Raw genomic sequence first — 18,170 nt, 5'->3', positions numbered from 1 at the left:
GAGAGAGAGAGAGAGAGAGAGAGAGAGAGAGAGAGAGAGAGAGAGAGGGAGAGCGAGTGAGCAATAACATCTCTGTAAAGATCTTGAAGGCAAATGTTGCAGAGTAAAAACCAACAGGAACCTGTGGTAGGCAGAGAGAGGGGGCACATGCACAGGATGAAGGCATGGCAGGTCAGTTTGAGTGTGTTACACAGTAACATTCAATGTTGAGTAACTGCTCAATGGGCATGATAAGGAACAAACTGCATCCAACTGGAGACCCAAGAGAGACTGCAAGTGGCAAGATACTTCAATGGGCTGGCAGAAAAAAATATCGTGAAAATGGCTGTATTACCAAAAACCAACCTGTACATTCAATACAATCCCCATCAAAATTCCAATGACATTCTGGATAGAAACAGAAACAAACCAACAAAAACAAAACCTACAATTCTTATGAAAGTGCAAAAGCCCTGAATAGCAAAAGCAATCCTGACCAAGAACAATACCTGATTTCAAGCTATGCTAGCTAGAGTCATAGTAACAAAACCTGTGTGGTACTGGGACAAAAACAGACATGTCAACCAATGGACCAGAACCTAGGACCCAGAAGTAAATCCATGAGGTCACAGCCACCAGATTTTCAAAAGGTGCCAGAAATATACCTTGAAGAAAAGCTCACCTCTCTGACAAATGATGGTGGGAACCTGGGTACCACACACAGAATGAAAGCTGCTTTGTCTGTCTCATCCCGTATAAAAAGTCAGTTCACAATGAATCAAAGACCTTAATCTAAGAAATGAACCTTTGAAACTGCTCAGAGGAAACAGAAAAAACACATCAAGACATAGAATTGACAAATTTCTGAATAGGATGCCAAGAACCAGATCCAAGAAATGGAGCTGTGTCAAAATAAAAGGCTTGGGAAACGGCCGGTGGTAAGTAGCTGCAGAAGCAAAAGGGCCTGAGTTCAGATCCCTGGTGCCTACCTGAAAAGCTCCATGTGGCTGTGTACGCCAGTAACCCCAATGCTAAGGAAATGGGGGAATGGACACAGGGGGACCACTGGGATGTGCTGGCCACCATCCCAGATGAAAAGCAAGCTCTAGGTTCAGTGAGAGACACTCAACAGGGAATAAGAGAGTCTGACAGAGGAGGAACAAGAATGTCCTCCTCTGGGCTTTGCACATAAGTACACGAGTATACAACCTATGCTTGTCCACACACTCAGATGAACACACACACAAAAACAAAAATACATTCGAAACTGACCAACATCCGCCAGGCAGTGGCAGCACACACCTTTAATCCCGGCACTCAGAAGGAAGAAGAGGCAGGCAGATCTCTATGCGACAGAGCCCAGCCTGGTCTACAGAGTGAGTTCCAAGACAGCCAGGGCTATATAGAGAACCCCTGTTTTTTTGTTTGTTTGTTTTTGTTTTTAAAAATCAAAATAAAACAAAAATCCATAAAAGAAATGCAAATCAAGAACTGGCAAGATGGCTCAGTGGGTTAAGGCGTCTGCTGCTTAAGCCTGGTAGCCTGAGTTCAATCCCTGGACAACCCACTCCAAAGAATTGTCCTATAGCCTTCTCAAAAGGGCCACAGCATGTGTGGTCCCGAAACATCATATACACACATGTAGCAATAAATAAAATACTTAGAAAGAAAACTGTAAATAAAAAGTACACTGAGGCCGGGCGGTGGTGGCGCATGCCTTTAATCCCAGCACTTGGGAGGCAGAGGCAGGCGGATTTCTGAGTTGGAGGCTAGCCTGGTCTACAGAGTGAGTTCCAGGACAGCCAAGTCTACACAGAGAAACCCTGTCTCGAAAAAAAAACAAGAACAAAAAACAAAAACAAAAACAAAAAAAAAGTACACTGAGGTTGCATTTCACTCCGGCCAGGCTGACTATCAAGAAAACAGAAGGAGAGATGACCCCATGGTTAAGAGTGCCTCCTGCTCTTCCAGAGGACCAGAGTTCATTTCTCAGCACCCACATAGGTTTGGTCTTTTGCTGTGTATTATAATGCTAATACTGGCCCCCAGGGACAAGGAGATTCTCCTATAGATCCAAGTGATGCTATGTAATCTTGCCCCCAAGACTTCGTTGATTGGTGAATAAAGACGCCTACAGCCTATACCTGGGCAGAAAAGAGATAGGCAGAGCTTCAGTTTCCAGGCTTGAGGTCTGAGCAGAGACCATGAAGAGAAAAAAGGAGAAGGCGGAGAGAGATGATGCCATGGGGTAGGTGAGTCATAAAAACATGTCCATGAAGCCTGGCCAATTGGAGTTAAGAGCGGCCCAGAGGGAACATGGCAAATTAAAACTCAGGGTTATTGATGGGGAAGTAGATTCTAATAGCTTAGAGGGTAGATATCTGTCCAGCTCTACTGCTTTAAGGCTTATTATAAATATAAAAGTTGTGTGTCTTTTATGTGGGAACTGAACGGCAAAGAACCCCAATTGAGATGAAATATTTACTACAACGCATAGGTGGCTTACAACTTCCTCTAACACCCTCTTCTAGCCTCTGAGGATATCTGCATACATGTGGCAGACACCCACAGAGAGATACACACATACACAAATAAAAATCTTCTAAAAAAAAGAAAACAAATTTTAGTGATAATGTCAGATAGGAGGAGGAGATGCACAGACTCACTTTATGCATTGTGGGCGAGACTATCTCCAGCAACGGAGGGAATCAGCGTGGAGGCTTGACACAAGTAAAGTAAAACAGGCCGGGGATGTGGCTCAATGTGAAATCATGCTGGGCTTGAGCCATAGAAAGAAAGACAGACAGACACACACACACATATACACACACACACACACACACACCATGTGATCATGCTGCATGAGTCCTGGCATACACTGGTAGGCAGCAAAGCCAGCAGACACACACAACGGAATTATCATTCAGCCACAAAGAACAAACTCGTTTTCAGGAGCGTGAACAGAGCTGGAGAGCATCCCACACTAAACAAACCAGCTCGGAAAGGACGAACCACTGTATGTTCACTCTCACACGCAAAAAGACACGAAAGTAGACAAGGGATCGTGAAGGGGAGGTCAAGAGAGTGACTGACAGAAGAGAAATGTGATCAAAGTACACGTCATAACAAAACCCAACATTCTGTACAATAATAAAAAAGAAAGCTCCAAAATGATAAGAGGGATTTGAGAGGGGTCTTCCAGAACCGGGAGTTTCACAGTGGGTTTCTGGAGTCAGAAGTACAGCCAACAGTACAAGCACAGTGACGGGAACAAAAGAACAAACAGCTTTCATCTGCCTCCAGCCAAACAGGAGGAAAGTGCAGAGGGATGGGAGACCTTAACCACCAGGCTCAACGACTCCACTCCAGCAGCCATCCTCACAAGATGCCCAAGCAAAACCAAGACAGGGTCAGAGCTGCGGCTCCGGGTGACCCTGCGCATGACAGAAGCTGCTCTCATGAGGAGTTCTCAGACCTCCTGCGCCCCTGATCTGAACCTCTCGCCTTACTTTGTCTGCCTTCCTTTCTCTCGGGGTCTTCTCCTCACAGCCCCAGTCCTTCACTCACAGATGACCTCCCAAGCCCCTCTCAGCCCTTCTCCAGATCCAGATCGCTGCCCTCGGCCCCTCATTTGCATTTATGTATCCACTCTTGTCGATGTTTCTGCAGATGACTGGAACAGAATCCGCCATAAATCAGGCGTGCTAACAGATTAGCAGTATTCTGTTTCACGCTGAGATTCAAAACCTTATCATCTTTTTTTTTGTTTGTTTTTCTTTTTTTTGTGGCACTGAGGATTGAGCCTAGAGTGGCATATGTGCCAGGCAAGCCCTGTCTGTACCATTGAGCTGTATCCATATCCACGGGCCTTCCTGCTTTCTACTTTGACACAGGGCCTCATTAAGTTGCCCAGGATACTACTGAACTCACTCTATAGTTTGCATAGACTTTGAACTTGTAATCCTCCTGCTTCAGCCTCCCATGTAGCTGGCACTCCAGGCAACTCACTCCCACACAACCCCCACTTACCCACCATTTCCTGTACAGTGACCATTTCCCCTATATAATATGCCGGGGTATCCCTGAAACCCTTCCTGGTTCTTCTGTTGAATACATTGTCTGTATATCTTTTATAGCACATAACAAAATTCTCCCTTGCTTTAAGGGAAAATAGTACGCTTTGGACAGATAAGACAGACTGAGTCTGAATCCTATCCCAACTCTCTGTGTGTGACCTCTGGGAAAGTCATGAAACCTCTCTAGCCTTCAGAATCTTCACTTGTAAAACAGGGGTCAAGCATTCATGAGTCTATATGTGCTAGTGGACTAATGTGGTAAATAATGCATAGAAAGTGCTAAACAATGCCTGGCACCTCAATAGCAAGTATTAAGTTCTGGCCATGCTCTTTAATATCATTAAGGGAAAGGTACTTTGTATCTCTGTGCTCTTAATAGGATATCAATTGCAGATCCCATGAGCATTCTACAGACCTTCCTTCTTCCTTCCTTTCCTTTCCTTTTCTTCCTTTCTTCCTTCCTTTCTTTCTTTCTTTCTTTCTTTCTTTCTTTCTTTCTTTCTTTCCAGGATTCTACTATATATAGCCCCAATGCAGGTCTCAAACTTGCAGCTATCTCCTGCCTCTGCAATCTCAAGTATTGTTATATGGATATGAACCACTAAACACAGCCTTGAATGACCACCTTTATATACAAAATTATATATACATATATACATATATACATATATGTATATATGTATGTATGTATGTATATATTATATATATATATATATGCAAAATTATATACAAAATTGAATTCTTTAAATATCCTTGAGATTTCTCAAAGCTCTTTTCCTCCCCAATTTATCAGTGTTCTCCCATTCCCAACTTACCTGGTGTAAAATGGTATATCGTTCACGATACAGCTCGGCTTTGTCTTTTGCTGTTCCAAATAAGGTTGGTGCAGCATGATTAGTCATTGATAGACTAAGAAAAAAGGAATGTCATTATATATATCACAAAGGTCAGCCAAAGGTAAAACATAAAACTGTATACTTTGTGAGAAAAAAAGTACAATTGAAATTAACTTAATCGATAAATGGCCCAGTAGAAAAGAGCACTTGCTCTTACAGAGGTCCTGAGATCAATTCCCTGAACTCATATGGTAGCTAAGAACAGTCTATAACTCCAACTCCAGGGGATCCAACAGCCTCTTCTGAACTCCAGAAACACCCGGCACACACACACACAGTATACACTCAAACATGTAGGCAAAACACTCATACATACAGAGTAAGTAAATCTTAAAAATCATTTTATACCAATAAATGATACATGGCATACTTACGGAAGAAATTTTTTTCTTTCTGAATTATATATAAAATGTGGAATATCGAAAGCTCCAATGATATTGAACATATGCTCTCTGAAAAATAACCCATAAAACACAGTTCTGAACTTTAATTAAACTCAAATATTATAAGCAAAATCACATTATAATCTTTTGCTTATAATACCTTGCACATTTTCCTCAAGCCACATATCACTTTTTTTATTGTGTCACAAGTAATAAGAGGATAAAATATTTAGCTTGACATTTACTTTCGAGAGATACAAAGATGACAGAAGTGATGGTTCCTCCCACCCACCACCACCATCCCTCACTGTCTTCCCCAACCTCTACCTACCACCCCCCCAACTCCCACACTACCTGCATTAGGAAGACAGAAGCAGGAAAATCAAAACCCCAAGGCCAGCCTAGCCTATCTCAAACCACCAACCAGTCAATTATACTTTTGATGTTCAATTTAATTCATTCATAGCACACAGACCATTAAATCAGACTGACTGGAAATACACTGCATCAGTAATACATAAATACTACAGTCTCACTAGGAAAAACAATGAAGATAAATCATTTAATAATGAGATTTATAACGCAGGCTATCACTCAAAATGAAACAAGTAACGACAGCTTCTACTGTAGAACTATTGATTGATTACTAGTTGTTTTCCCATGAAAATAAGCACTTAATAACCCCTCCACAGGAAGATGTTTATTTTACCCACGTACATAGTGTCATCAACAGACTGACTGCATTCCTGGACAGCGGCTTCCACTACAGATCGTTCGATCATGTTTGATGACACTGAAAAAGGAAGTTCCAAATTAAAATGTAAAACAGACATGGAGACTCAGGTATGGTAGCTCCCACCTAGAAGTCCAGCACTTGGAATTTGGAGGCAGGAGAATCAGGAGTTCAAGTCTATCCTGGGCTACATAGGGAATCTGAGGCCAACCTGAGTTACTTGAAACCTTGTCCCAAAGCAAGGCATAAAAATTAGTTCTTTGGGTGGATATAGTAGCACACAGTAGTAATCCCAGTACTTCTGAGACACATATTCATTCATTCATTCATTCATTCATTCATTCATTCTCTCTCTCTTTCTCTCTCTCTCTCTCTTTCTCTCTCTCTCTTTCTCTCTCTCTCTCTCTCTTTCTCTCTCCCTGTCTCAAGTTCTAAGCTAGCCTGGGTTATAGAGCTATATTCTATCCAAAACAAAACAAAAACAACAAATAGAAAGATGGCCCAGTGTATAAACGCACCTGTTCTATTCCTTTTTTTAGAGATAGAGTTTCAATATGTAGCCACAGCTGGCCTCAAACTCTTAGACCAGGCTAGCCTCAAACTCAGAGATCTACCTGCTTCTGCCTTTGGCTCTACTGGGATTAAAGGTGTGTACCACCACACTAGGCAAAACCAAACATCTTTATTTGTACAGCACTTATGAAAATAACACACAAAAAACAATTGTAAGACTTTTGCAATAGGTCAAGAATCTCTTATTCAAAAAACATTTGACACCAGAAGAGTTTTGGATTTTGGACTTTGCAGATCTAACAATAACTGTTATACTATATATAAATGAGATTCCTTGGGGATAGGACCTTAAGTCCAAATATGAAATTCCTTTCCTAAACAATGTATTTATGTATTATTCATGTGTATTTATGTGTGGCAGCATAAATTTTTGTGCACAGTGTATGTGAAGGAGCCAACAGAAGCCGGAAGAACACATTGGATCCCCTAGAGCTGAGTTACAGGAGGTTGGGAGGCACCATGTGGATGTTGAGAACCGAGTCTGGGTCCTCTGCAAGGACAGTAAGTGCTCTCATACACTGAGCCATCTCTCCAGCACCATGAAATCTTTTCTATGCCTTTTGATGGCCTTTTAAAAAACAGGGCCTCTGTATATAGGCTGGCCTCCAGAGTGACAGAGGTGCAAACACTTGCCAAATGCTTGGCTTACTTGCACACAATACTGCGATTCGTTGTACGAGGTCAAGTGACAAATTTTTCTACTTGTGACACTCTTTTTGACACTCAAAAAGTTCAAGATTTGGGAGCATTTCTGATTTTTGATTTTCAACTTTAGTTAAACCCATGTATTGAAACTATTAGGTCAAGGCCGGGCAGTGGTGGCGCACGCCTTTAATCCCAGCACTTGGGAGACAGAGGCAGGCGGATTTCTGAGTTCGAGGCCAGCCTGGTCTACAGAGAGAGTTCCAGGACAGCCAGGGCTATAAAGAGAAACCTTGTCTCGAAAAACCAAAAAAAAGAAACTATTAGGTCAGAAAAATCACAAAGGCCATGTGTCAATACCTTATTTTCCTACGGTCAAATAGCCATAATACCTTAATATATAGTAACATGCCTCCGTTTTCTAAAGATTATTTACTGATATAAATTCGGTTAGCTTCAGTGAGGTTGGAGAAACGTAACTTAATGAAAACTGCTGTATTTCACTGTAACGGTAGAAAGAGCAAATAAATGACAGCTATCTTTCACTTGGTAAATGTTTCACTGTAGACTTGGTAAATGTACAACACTGTCTTTAGTATTTTACAAACTTTATTCCATTAGACAGGTGCTTAATAGCACTGAGATCAATAAGCCTGCTTTTTCTGTTTGTTTGGTTTGAGTTTATTGAGATAGTCTCAAATGTATAGCCTTGGCCAACCTGGAACTAACTCACTATGTAGTAGACTAGGCTAGGCTCAAACTCAGAAAGCTCTGCTGCCTCCACCTCCCCAGTGCTAGGGTTAGTGTATGCTTCCACATCCAGCAATATACCCATTTCTTATTGATGGGGAGAGCAACTTTTGAGTATCAGCCCAAGAACACAGCTAAACAGACTAGAAAGCAATACAAACTCAGGCCTGATAGGAAAGTGTGTACCCTTAGTCACTGTCTTCAGGCAAAATACCATGCAATTTGAAATTAATATATGATGATTAATAATAATCATGACTTCCTAAATTTTTATTGTAAAGGAATTTACAAAGAGTATATTTAAAATCTCACCTTTAGTAATGAAAGGAGAACTAATTCTCCTCTGTACCATGGACCACATGACCTTCACTGAAGATGCTAGCATCCATACCAAATATCAGAGTGGGTTAAAACTCCTATTCTGTTGGCAGTAGAAACACTGGCTCATTTCTTCCTTGTTAGGCCAGTGCCTGTGGTAGCAGATGAAGTATTTAACTGACAGAGCAGGAGATTTAGTCCTTCTTACTTTTCTCTTATTCCCCCAAACACTTAGAGAATCTAACTTGACAAGACAGTCACAGGTTTAAAGAGCAAAAGAAGAGACCATTAGAGAACAGATCAGGGCCAATGACTTGACTCAGAAGGTAAAAGCACTTGCCACAGAATTCTGGTGACATGAATCTGATCCTCAGACCCACATGGTAAAGGAAAGAACCTGCTCCAAAGTTGCTCTCTGACCGCCACATATGTACTGTGGCATAAGTGTATACACACATGCGAAATAATAATAATAATAATAATAATAAAAATTATGGGAACTACAAAAGGAATAGAATATCCTGAGGTCACAACTGAACTAACCCTTTGGGAAAAGACACTATTGTGTGTTTGTCTCAGAACTCTGGACTACGTTAAGATTGGGGCCTCGGTATCCTTTTAAATCTAAATCAGAGGACGCAAAGCTATAACAACTTAAGCATCCTCAGAAGACATCACTTACAGGGCTGCTTCTCAACTGCATCGATGATCTTTTCCAGGCTCTCCTCAAGCTCCAACTCAGTGACAGACTGGAGAGCTTCAGTGAGGTACTTGGTGGCTTCACTAGTGAAAGAAAGAAAAGATGAGACCAAGAATTTCTTGGGCTGGGGGTGGTTTGGTGGTGGTCGTGGTGGTGGTGGTGGTTTGGTGGTGGTGGTGGTGTGAGGGTAGGATAGGAGTGGATGTGGGGGGTGAAGGATGGGGGTGGGGAAAAAGGGTGGGAGGATGGGGATGGGGGATGAGGTAAGGAATGGAGGCAGGGGATAGCAGGGGTGGTGCTGGCGGTATACTTTTATTTAAATCTTATAAAACTCAAGCTTTATCAAAAGCTAACATAACAGAAAACTCAGCTCTCCCTCTAAAGCCTCAAGTATCAAGGCTTGAAACAGTTCATTAAAAAATAAGTGAGCAAGTAAAATAACAACAAATCCCAGCAGCAGATCATGGTAAAATATCTTTAAAAAAAAAATCTAAATGAGCTGCATACCCTGTACATCTGAGATGACCCTATCAGGACTAGAGTGTATGAGACCCAAAGCTGAAACTCTGATTTAAATCTTTGTTTGCTTTTCTAGACAGAGTTTCTGTGTAGCCCTGGCTGTCCTGGAACTCACAGAGATTCACCTGCCTCTGCCTCCAGATTAAATCTCTGCTGAGATTAAAGTCGTGCTGGATTCCTGGCCTAGAGTAAATGCAGGTCAAAACATAAGTGCAGTTTTAGTGTCTAAATCACAGGGTAATCTGTTACACTGCATGAGATAACATGTCTTACCACAGGAAAGCTCCGTGGTTTTATTCCACACACCATGCTTTGAAGCTAAAAGATTTGAGTGTATGTCTCACTGAATCAATTAATGAGCTTCCAACGGCTTAATAATAGTACATTTTAAGTGAAAGAAAAGCTATTTGCTCAATTAATCCTCTCTTCAAATGTCAGGGATTAACCAAACTAAATTCATCACTTTCTCCCCAAGTATACCCAGGTTGACCCTTGGACACTACTGGGCAAAACGTAAAGTTACGTGTCATAATGTTCACAGTTATGAAAACAAAGCATTCAAACTCTGACTCTAAAGGTATATGGAGCAGAGGCAGGCGGATTTCTGAGTTTGAGGCCAGCCTGGTCTACAGAGTGAGTTCCAGGACAGCCAGTGCTACACAGAGAAACCCTGTCTCGGAAAAAAAAAAAAAAAAAAAAAAAGGTATACGGATCTCAGAAGGTACGTAAAGGGAAAATGTATCATAAAATGTAAACTGTAATAATACAGTTCTTGGATATGTTCATTCTTCAAGAGTAAAGACACACTATAGCCAGGAAAACCTCCTTTGGGGGCAAATTGTAAACTAGGAAATCTAAAAAACAAAACTAAAAACATGTTTAAAATCTATCCAAATTTTACTTCTCCAGGAAATAATGTGAATCCTATACAGAGACGGGTTTGGGAGACTCATACTCTGCCAATATAAATCGCCAACAGACACGCATATGGATTCACCCAGGTCTCTCCTTCTTTGACGTGCGTGCCTCTCTGTAACTTCCAGAAGTAATACTGTAATGATTCGCATCCTGCGGAGGCGGGGACCTGCGCCGATCAGAAGCCAGCAAACCCCCAACTTCCCGGGCTCAGTTCAGCGTCTGCGGCGCAGCTCCGCCCAGCCTGGAAGTAACATTTGCACCCGGCGCCACGGTCGCGGAAACCTAGGGAGGCTCTGCAGCCTCAAATGCACCAGACCAACCTCGCCTCTTACGACAGAATGTTCCAGACAGGGCATTGCGGTGGGACAGGTTGCCTCGAGACTCACCTCCTGAGCAGCAAGCCCCGCAGCTTGAAAGCTGAGACCGTGCGGCTCCGCAGCCGCTCCGGCGCCATGTTCGCGATTTGGCGCCACCGCCGAAGCCCCTCCCTCCCCGGAATGCCCACGCCCCTCGCCCCACCTTAATATTCTGGGACTGGTGAAATGGGTTTTTTGTGCCTACAAACTGCAGGGTGGTGGGGAATCTCAGATCCTAAGTCTGAAACACGAAGCCACCCGCGCGCCCGCCCTGACTAGGAAGTGAAGCAAGAGTGGTCTGAGTAGGACCAAGCTTCCTTTATCCCAAATGCATTTGTAAACACTCAGCTCCCCCACACTCAGCTACCCTCTTCTACTTCTCTGACTCTACCCAAGCTTCCTGCACCCAGAATCTTCCCTTCCAGGACTATGAGAGTTGTAAAGCAGCCTTTTTTACCGGAAATATTGTATCTTCACCGTTTTCCCCAGCAGGTACTGCCCATCACTGCCATCCAACCACAGTTTTAATTGCAGGCCTCTCCACAATCCACTGCCATCAGTTAACAGTGCCCCACTTTTTTCATGACAGACCTTCTTTTTTCACTGGTGGAGTAACAAACCAAAGATTATAAATGATTGGCGTGAGGTGAATTATCAGTGAGGTGGAGCCGCCCTTGAACTGTTGTTCTGAGTCCTACGAGTAGACTCATTAGAGCACATTTTAAAATGTTCGCTTTTGCTGAGTGTGACGGCACATGCCTTTAATCCAAGAACTAAGAAGGCAGAGACAGCGGGATCTCTGTGAACACCAGGGCAACTCATTCTACAGAGTGAGTTCCAGGCCAGTCAATGGATCACAGTGAGTATACACACACACACGCACACACACACACACACACACACACACGTACTTGTTCTGGTAAGATGATAAGTGAGCCTGCAACTTTATAGGATACAAGGAAGCTCTGGGGATAAGGTCACAGGTCTGTAATCCCAGCACTCAGAAGGGGGAGGTGGAAGGATCAGGAGGTAAAGGCCATCTTCGATGTCATAGCAAGTTCAAAGCAAGCCTAAGACACCGAGGCTTAGTGGGAGGGGAGAGGCAAATGAGCAAAAAACATGAATGATTTCTACATAGGTATATGCTATTATCTCTGGGGAGTATAGTTAAGATCTTTTTTGAAAAGCAAAACAGTAAAAAGAAAGCATATATATATTTGCTTGATTTTTCATTTCAAAACTTTTGAAAAGTTAAACTAAATAAAAAAAAGAGAGATCCCAACTGTGGTGCTTTGGATGAGAACTGTCCCCCATAGGCTCTGGTGTTGAAACACTTGGTTCCCAGTTGGTGGTGCTGTTGTGCTGGAGTAGATGTGGTGGTTTGAATATGCTTAGCCCAGGGAGGGGCACTAATAGGAGGTGTGGCCTTGTTGGAGGAAGTGTGTCACTGTGTGGCTGGGCAATGAGACCCTTCTCCTAGTTTCTTGGAAGACAGTCTTCTCCTATTTGCTTTTGGAACAAGATGTAGAACCCTCAGCTGCTCCTGCACCATGCCTGCCTGCACACTGCTATGCTCCTGCCTTGATGATAATGGACTGACCCTCTGAACCTGTAAGCCAGCCCCAATTAAACGTTGTCCTTATAAGAGTTGCCTTGATCATAATAGCTGTTCTCAGCAGTAAAACCCTAACTAAAACAATAGGCTTTGAGATTGTATAGCTTCACCCCACTTCCAGCTCTTTTTCTCTGCTTTGTACTTACATTTGAACACAAGAGCTCTCAGCTTTCTGTTTCTGCCGAGTGTTGCCATGACTCCATGGGTAAAAGTGCTTGCTATGCAAGCCTGAGGACCTGAGTTCTAATCCCCAGAGCCTACATAATTCCAGAGGTGGCAGTGAGAATCTGTAATCCCAGCATTCCTACAGCCAAATAGAAGATGGAACGAGTAGGATTTTTGGAAGCTCATGGGATAGCCTCAATGAACAACTAAGAGACCTTGTCTGAATCAAGGCTGAAGACAAGCACAGACTTCAGTGTGTCCTCTGACCTCCACATGTATGCTGTAGTGCCATGTGCATGTGCTCACACATTCACTGGTATGAAGGACAGTTTACCTCCAGATGCCTCCACCAAAGTTACCACCTCAAGAATAGTAAAGACACATTACCCAAGTACAGAGATGACATGGGATGGTGACCCAGAACTTTGCTTTGTTATCTTGCATATTTCCACAAAAAAGATTTCATTATATAGATAAAGTGGTGCAAAATGCAGTGTTTTACAGCTTTATAAAAGCATCTGAGAGGATGGGTGATGGCTCTGAAGACCTCCGCAGAGGGGAGACCCTCTCTCAAATCTCAGAAAGTCGCGACCACCCAGTAATCTGCTCAAGACACCGTGTACCAGAGCAATTGCGAGGTTTATTAGGGTGTGTGACAGCTAGCTGCTGGTCAATTCGTATGCCCACGCAGGAGCTGAATTGACCCCGACAGCCAGTTTGAGATGGGTTTTTAAAGGGAAAAACCACAAACCAAGGAATGGGGAGGGGGTGAGGGGTTGCTAGGGTGGTATAACATAAAAGTAGTGGAACATTCCAAAGGAACCCAACCTACGGGAGTCAGGGTCAGGTGAAAACTCTCTATACGCTTATCTTTCTCAAGAATATGGTCCTGCCCTGTTACTTCGGCCTTGCCCTGTCACTATGGTTCTCAGCTTGGTTCCCAGCTTGGTTCCACCTAGTTCACTTGCATTCTTTACTTTCTCTTTGCAGATAGGCCAGTTCCAGTAATGGTGACTGGTCTTTCCACATTCCTAACTTGAATTTTGATTCCTAAATTTTGAACTTTGATTCCTAACTTTCAGTTTCTCCATGTCTTTATAAAGAAAGCCTAAAGAATATTTTATATGTCTAAAAAGGATTCTATATACCCAGTATCTATAATTTTTCACTCTACAGCTCAGTTGATAAAGTGCACGCCACTCAAACATGAGGACCTGAGTACAGATTTCTAGCACCCACATAAAAGTTGGGCATGGTGGTATGTGAGGAGGGGGTGCGGCGGCCAGTCCAAAATGGCGCCTGACTTCCTCATACACCCTTGGAAAGCCCCATCCGCAGTTAGCACTGCGCAGACTCGCTGCTACGTAAGATCAGACCATCTAACGAGCGCTGCACCAAGCCAATTGAGAGCGCATTTGTGGCAGAATCTGAGTGGCGCAGCCAAGAGATTTAAGGATCATGGAGAGAGACTCGGGGGCCGTTGGAGAAGAAGACAGGGTTCCTGAATAAACGGCTTCGAGAAGAGCTCCATGTGTCGCCGTCTCATTCTCCGAGTCGGAGTGAGTAGCAACAGTGGTATACCTTATACCTGTAGTTTTAGCACCAGGGTGAGGCAGAGACAGATGGAATCCCAGAACCAGCTGGACACACTGGAGTCCACACACACATGCATATTTGCCAGAGGTCAGCTATGGCATTCTTGTTCTCTCTCGAAGGTAGCTGAGGAGAAAGAGTGTTGGCATGGGGGTGGGAGCAAGACTTGGTCTTGCAAGATATTAGGGTTGCTTTTATTATAATAATACTGTCTCTAAGTTACTTTTGCAACAATTGCTGGCCCACCTGAGTTCCTCTGAGGCCAGAAACTGCAGTCTTGGGTATTAAGCACCTCATCATAAAACAGTAGGAGGTTAAGCAAAGTAGCCTTTGTTCTAATCCCCACAGGAACTTCACAGCTCAGACTGGGAGCTTAGTGAAAGTCACAGGAAGAAAAGGGGACACTTTGATAATCTTTATTTCTAAGTTCTCCAAAAAATTCCTCTCTCTATTCTTTGTTCTCAGCACTTAATACATCTTTCAGAATACATAATCACATGGTTCATTACAAGTTTATACATAAATTCAAATCATAAACTGTATAAGAAGTTTACAACAGAGATGTTTACATATGTTCCCATTAGGACTAGACATTTATTTTCTGTCACTAGCTTTACAGGATTAGGAGCATTCTTGTGAGTAAGTTATCATTAAAGTTTTGTATAGATAAATCTAGTCAATATTTTGTCTTCTGTCCTTGCACCCACAATAGCTCATTAATTTCCTTTTATGACCTTTGGTTAAGATTCCTGTGGGTACCTAACAGTGAGGATGGGGATGGTTGTGTATACCTTTAATCCCAGCACTTTTAAGGGAGAGGCAGATAGATCTCTGTGGGTTCAATACCAACCAACTCTGTCTCAAAAACAAACCAAACAAACAAAAACTAGCAGCTTTTTGGAGCTGAGGAAATGGCTCAACAGACTCAAACCCACATGAGAGTTCCCCAAACACACATGGTAACTCACAATCATCTATAATTCTAGTCCTGGTCTCCATGGCACTGTACACACATGGTGCACATACATACATACATACATACATACAGGCAAAACAGCCATACACATAAAATAAATCTAAAAAAAAATTATGGAGGTCATGCACACCTTTAATCCCAACACTCGGGAGTTAGAAGCAGGTGGTAGATCTCTGTGAGTTTGAGGCCAGCTTGGTCTATATGAGTTTCAGGCAGCCAGAGCAACAACAAAACAAAAAAGAAAAAGAATTAAAAAAGGAGATAGGAAATCAGTTCCTATTAGGTGTAGGGATCAGGGGGGCACAATTATAAAATTCTTGAAAGTATTATGGCCTAATAAGATACATATGATACCAACGTTATTAAGAAAAATCATAAAAAGCCAATACCTGTGACTGCAAAACAGGGGCAGGTATTTACAAAGCTCCTAAGCCATTGATATATTTTCATTTTCCACTTTACCAAGGTTACCTATCCTTTTAATAACTTGATATAAAAAGGAGAAGGGGCACTTGTGGAGCTGGGATAGAAAGGCTTGAGAAGTTCGAATCAGGCTAACATCCTTGTAAAGCAAGCTAAATAGGTATGTGCCCCTAGACCTTGGTGACCTTCCATGTTAGAAGTTGCCAGAAGCTCAGAGGGTGATATCTGGAAGTTATGTCAAAAGCAATCTGAGCAACGAGCAAACAGTTCCAATGAGGCTTTGGTCCTGAACAAGGGAAGGGGAAAAGCTGGCATATGTTTCTAAAACAGAATCGCTAGCTGTTTTTAAAGCATTGTAACAGGTAAGCCGCATCAGCTGTGCCTTGGTATTAGTAAAGATAGATTACCAAAGCACAGGCTGAACTGAAGACCTTCTAGACCTCTTTCTGGGGTGGCACAGAACCAAACTCTGTGAATGCATATTCACAACAATGAGGTGTGGTGTCCATAATCCTGCCACGAATGCTATGAGGCTCTGCTGAGACCAGTGTCCTTTGAAGCCAGCACTGAGCCAACAGCCTAGCCAGGAAGGGACCTTGCTTATCTCTGTTAATGCCTGGTCCCTGAATGACAACAGCGGGAGGCACCAGACAAAAATGGGTGACTGTAGCAAAAGAAGCCAGTGGGCTAAGAGTAGTGCTGTCTATGTCTTAGTTACTGTGAAGAGACACCATGACCAAGGCAACTCCTATACAAGAAACCATCTAACTGGGGACTTGCTTACAGTTTTAGAGAGTTAGTCCATGATCATCATTCAGGAAGCAGACAGCCATGACGCTGGAGCAGTAGCTGAGAACTTTACACACTGGTCTGCAAGCAGATGGCAGACAGTGACACTGGGCCTAGTGTGGGCTTTTTGAAACTTCAAAGTCCACTCCCAGTGACACACCTCCAACAAGGCCATGCTTCCTAATTCTTTCCAAACAGTTCAACAGAGGACTAGGAATTCAAATGTATGTCCATTCTCACTTAAACCACCACATATGGACATGGCTCAGGAAACTTGGCCTTAGAGAATCTATTCTGGCATATTCAGGGATATATTCACATAGAAAAGAGAAAACTGATAAGTTTTGGGTTGGCTACCACGGGAGAAAACAGATATGGGAAAAATATATTATAGATGCCAGAATCCTGGTATCTTTCTACACAGTAGCCCATGGTTCATTGACCTTTCCTGGAAATCACAAGGTATATCCCTTTATTAAAATAAGGACCATCTGCTTTCTAGTATCCTTTGGAGGCTGCCCACTAGGTTCATATTAACCACAGAGGAACCAACATAGGCAAGAAAATAGCTCACGCCACTGCCACTGTCATTCCCATGAAATGTTCCAGTGTGCAACAACATGTCCAAACACGCAAGGATTGTTCTCAATTATGGCCATGGCATACGAATGTTATATTGAGGCAAATACATAAATCTACCCATCCTGTACGGGGTTGGCAAGTAAACCACATAGGACTTAGGCCTGCCAGGGAGAGATGCTAATATACCCTGACCTGTGTGTGGACTGCTGCACAACTCTTGCAAGTATTTCCAGGAAATAAACATCAGGTAAGGCTTTCACCAAGAGCCTCATCTAACTGAGGTTGTGTAGAGATACCGTCAGAGCATGGACAGTGACTGGGGCACTCATTCCACGAACACTGGTGTGCAGAACTGGGCTGAGGACAATCAGCTCCAATGATACTTCTGTCTACTTTACAACCCTACGGGGCTGGGTGAATTGAAAAGAGAAGTGTATCACTAAAACTGGAGTTAAAGAATTTGCAAGGTAATCTGAAAGGGTAGGACACTCCCAAAAGCCACAGGATATTAAACAAACAAACAAACAAACAAACAAACCAGTTTTAGGCCTGGCCTACCACCCACGAGTTGTTTGCCAAGTGCCCCAAACAATACAGACTACTGCCACTGCTGTGGATTGCTCTGCTCACCAGAATTAGATGGTGTGATGGCAATTTTTGGTTATCAACTTGACCACACCTGGAATTAATTAAAATCCAAAAATGGAGGGCACACTTGTGAGGAATTTTTGCTTGGTTTGAAGTAGGTAGATCCGATTCTAAACCTCTTGAGGAGGGAAGACACACCTTTAATCTGGGCATCTCTTCTTCTGGAAGCCCATATATGGACAAGGAAGAAGGAAGTTTTTTCTCTTCGATATTTGGAGCCTTCGCCAGGCTCCTATAGGTGAATCACAGAAGAGATCATTGGGATTTTGGAACAAGGCTCTATCATCATCTGAAGACAACTATTCTCTCTTTGAGAAACAACTCTTGGCCTGCTACTGGGCCTTAGTTTGACAATGAGCCACCAAGTTATTGTGAAACCTGAGCTGCCCATAATGAGCTGGACGTGAGTGTTATCTGACCCAACAAGTCATAAGTCATAAAGGATTATATATATATATATGTATATGTATATGTATATGTATATGTATATATATGTATATATATGTATATATATGTATATATATGTATATATATGT

At 42.7% G+C, this 18,170-nt stretch overlaps 1 protein-coding gene across 2 annotated transcripts in view; it reads right to left on the bottom strand.

Moving 5' to 3' along the window:
• Positions 1-10,993, bottom strand: part of Pole2 (DNA polymerase epsilon 2, accessory subunit) — a 25,845-nt gene extending 14,852 nt beyond the window's left edge. The window contains exons 1-5 of one of the 2 annotated variants that reach the window (XM_028782318.1): positions 10,874-10,993; positions 9,033-9,133; positions 6,052-6,127; positions 5,326-5,403; positions 4,871-4,964 (exon numbers count right to left, since the gene is read on the bottom strand). In XM_028782318.1, coding sequence (XP_028638151.1) covers positions 4,871-4,964; positions 5,326-5,403; positions 6,052-6,127; positions 9,033-9,133; positions 10,874-10,941 — 417 coding nt within the window. In that variant the 5' untranslated portion in view covers positions 10,942-10,993. The remainder of the gene's footprint in view (positions 1-4,870; positions 4,965-5,325; positions 5,404-6,051; positions 6,128-9,032; positions 9,134-10,873) is intronic. The other variant, XM_028782326.1, reaches the window with a different exon arrangement.
• Positions 10,994-18,170: the final 7,177 nt, after the last annotated feature.

This window comes from Grammomys surdaster, unplaced genomic scaffold (assembly GCF_004785775.1).
Source record: "Grammomys surdaster isolate TR1022 unplaced genomic scaffold, NIH_TR_1.0 98, whole genome shotgun sequence".
Taxonomy (NCBI): Eukaryota; Metazoa; Chordata; class Mammalia; order Rodentia; family Muridae; genus Grammomys; species Grammomys surdaster.
The sequence above is the reverse complement of the archived record's forward strand: the minus strand, read 5'-3'. Positions and strand labels throughout refer to the sequence as shown.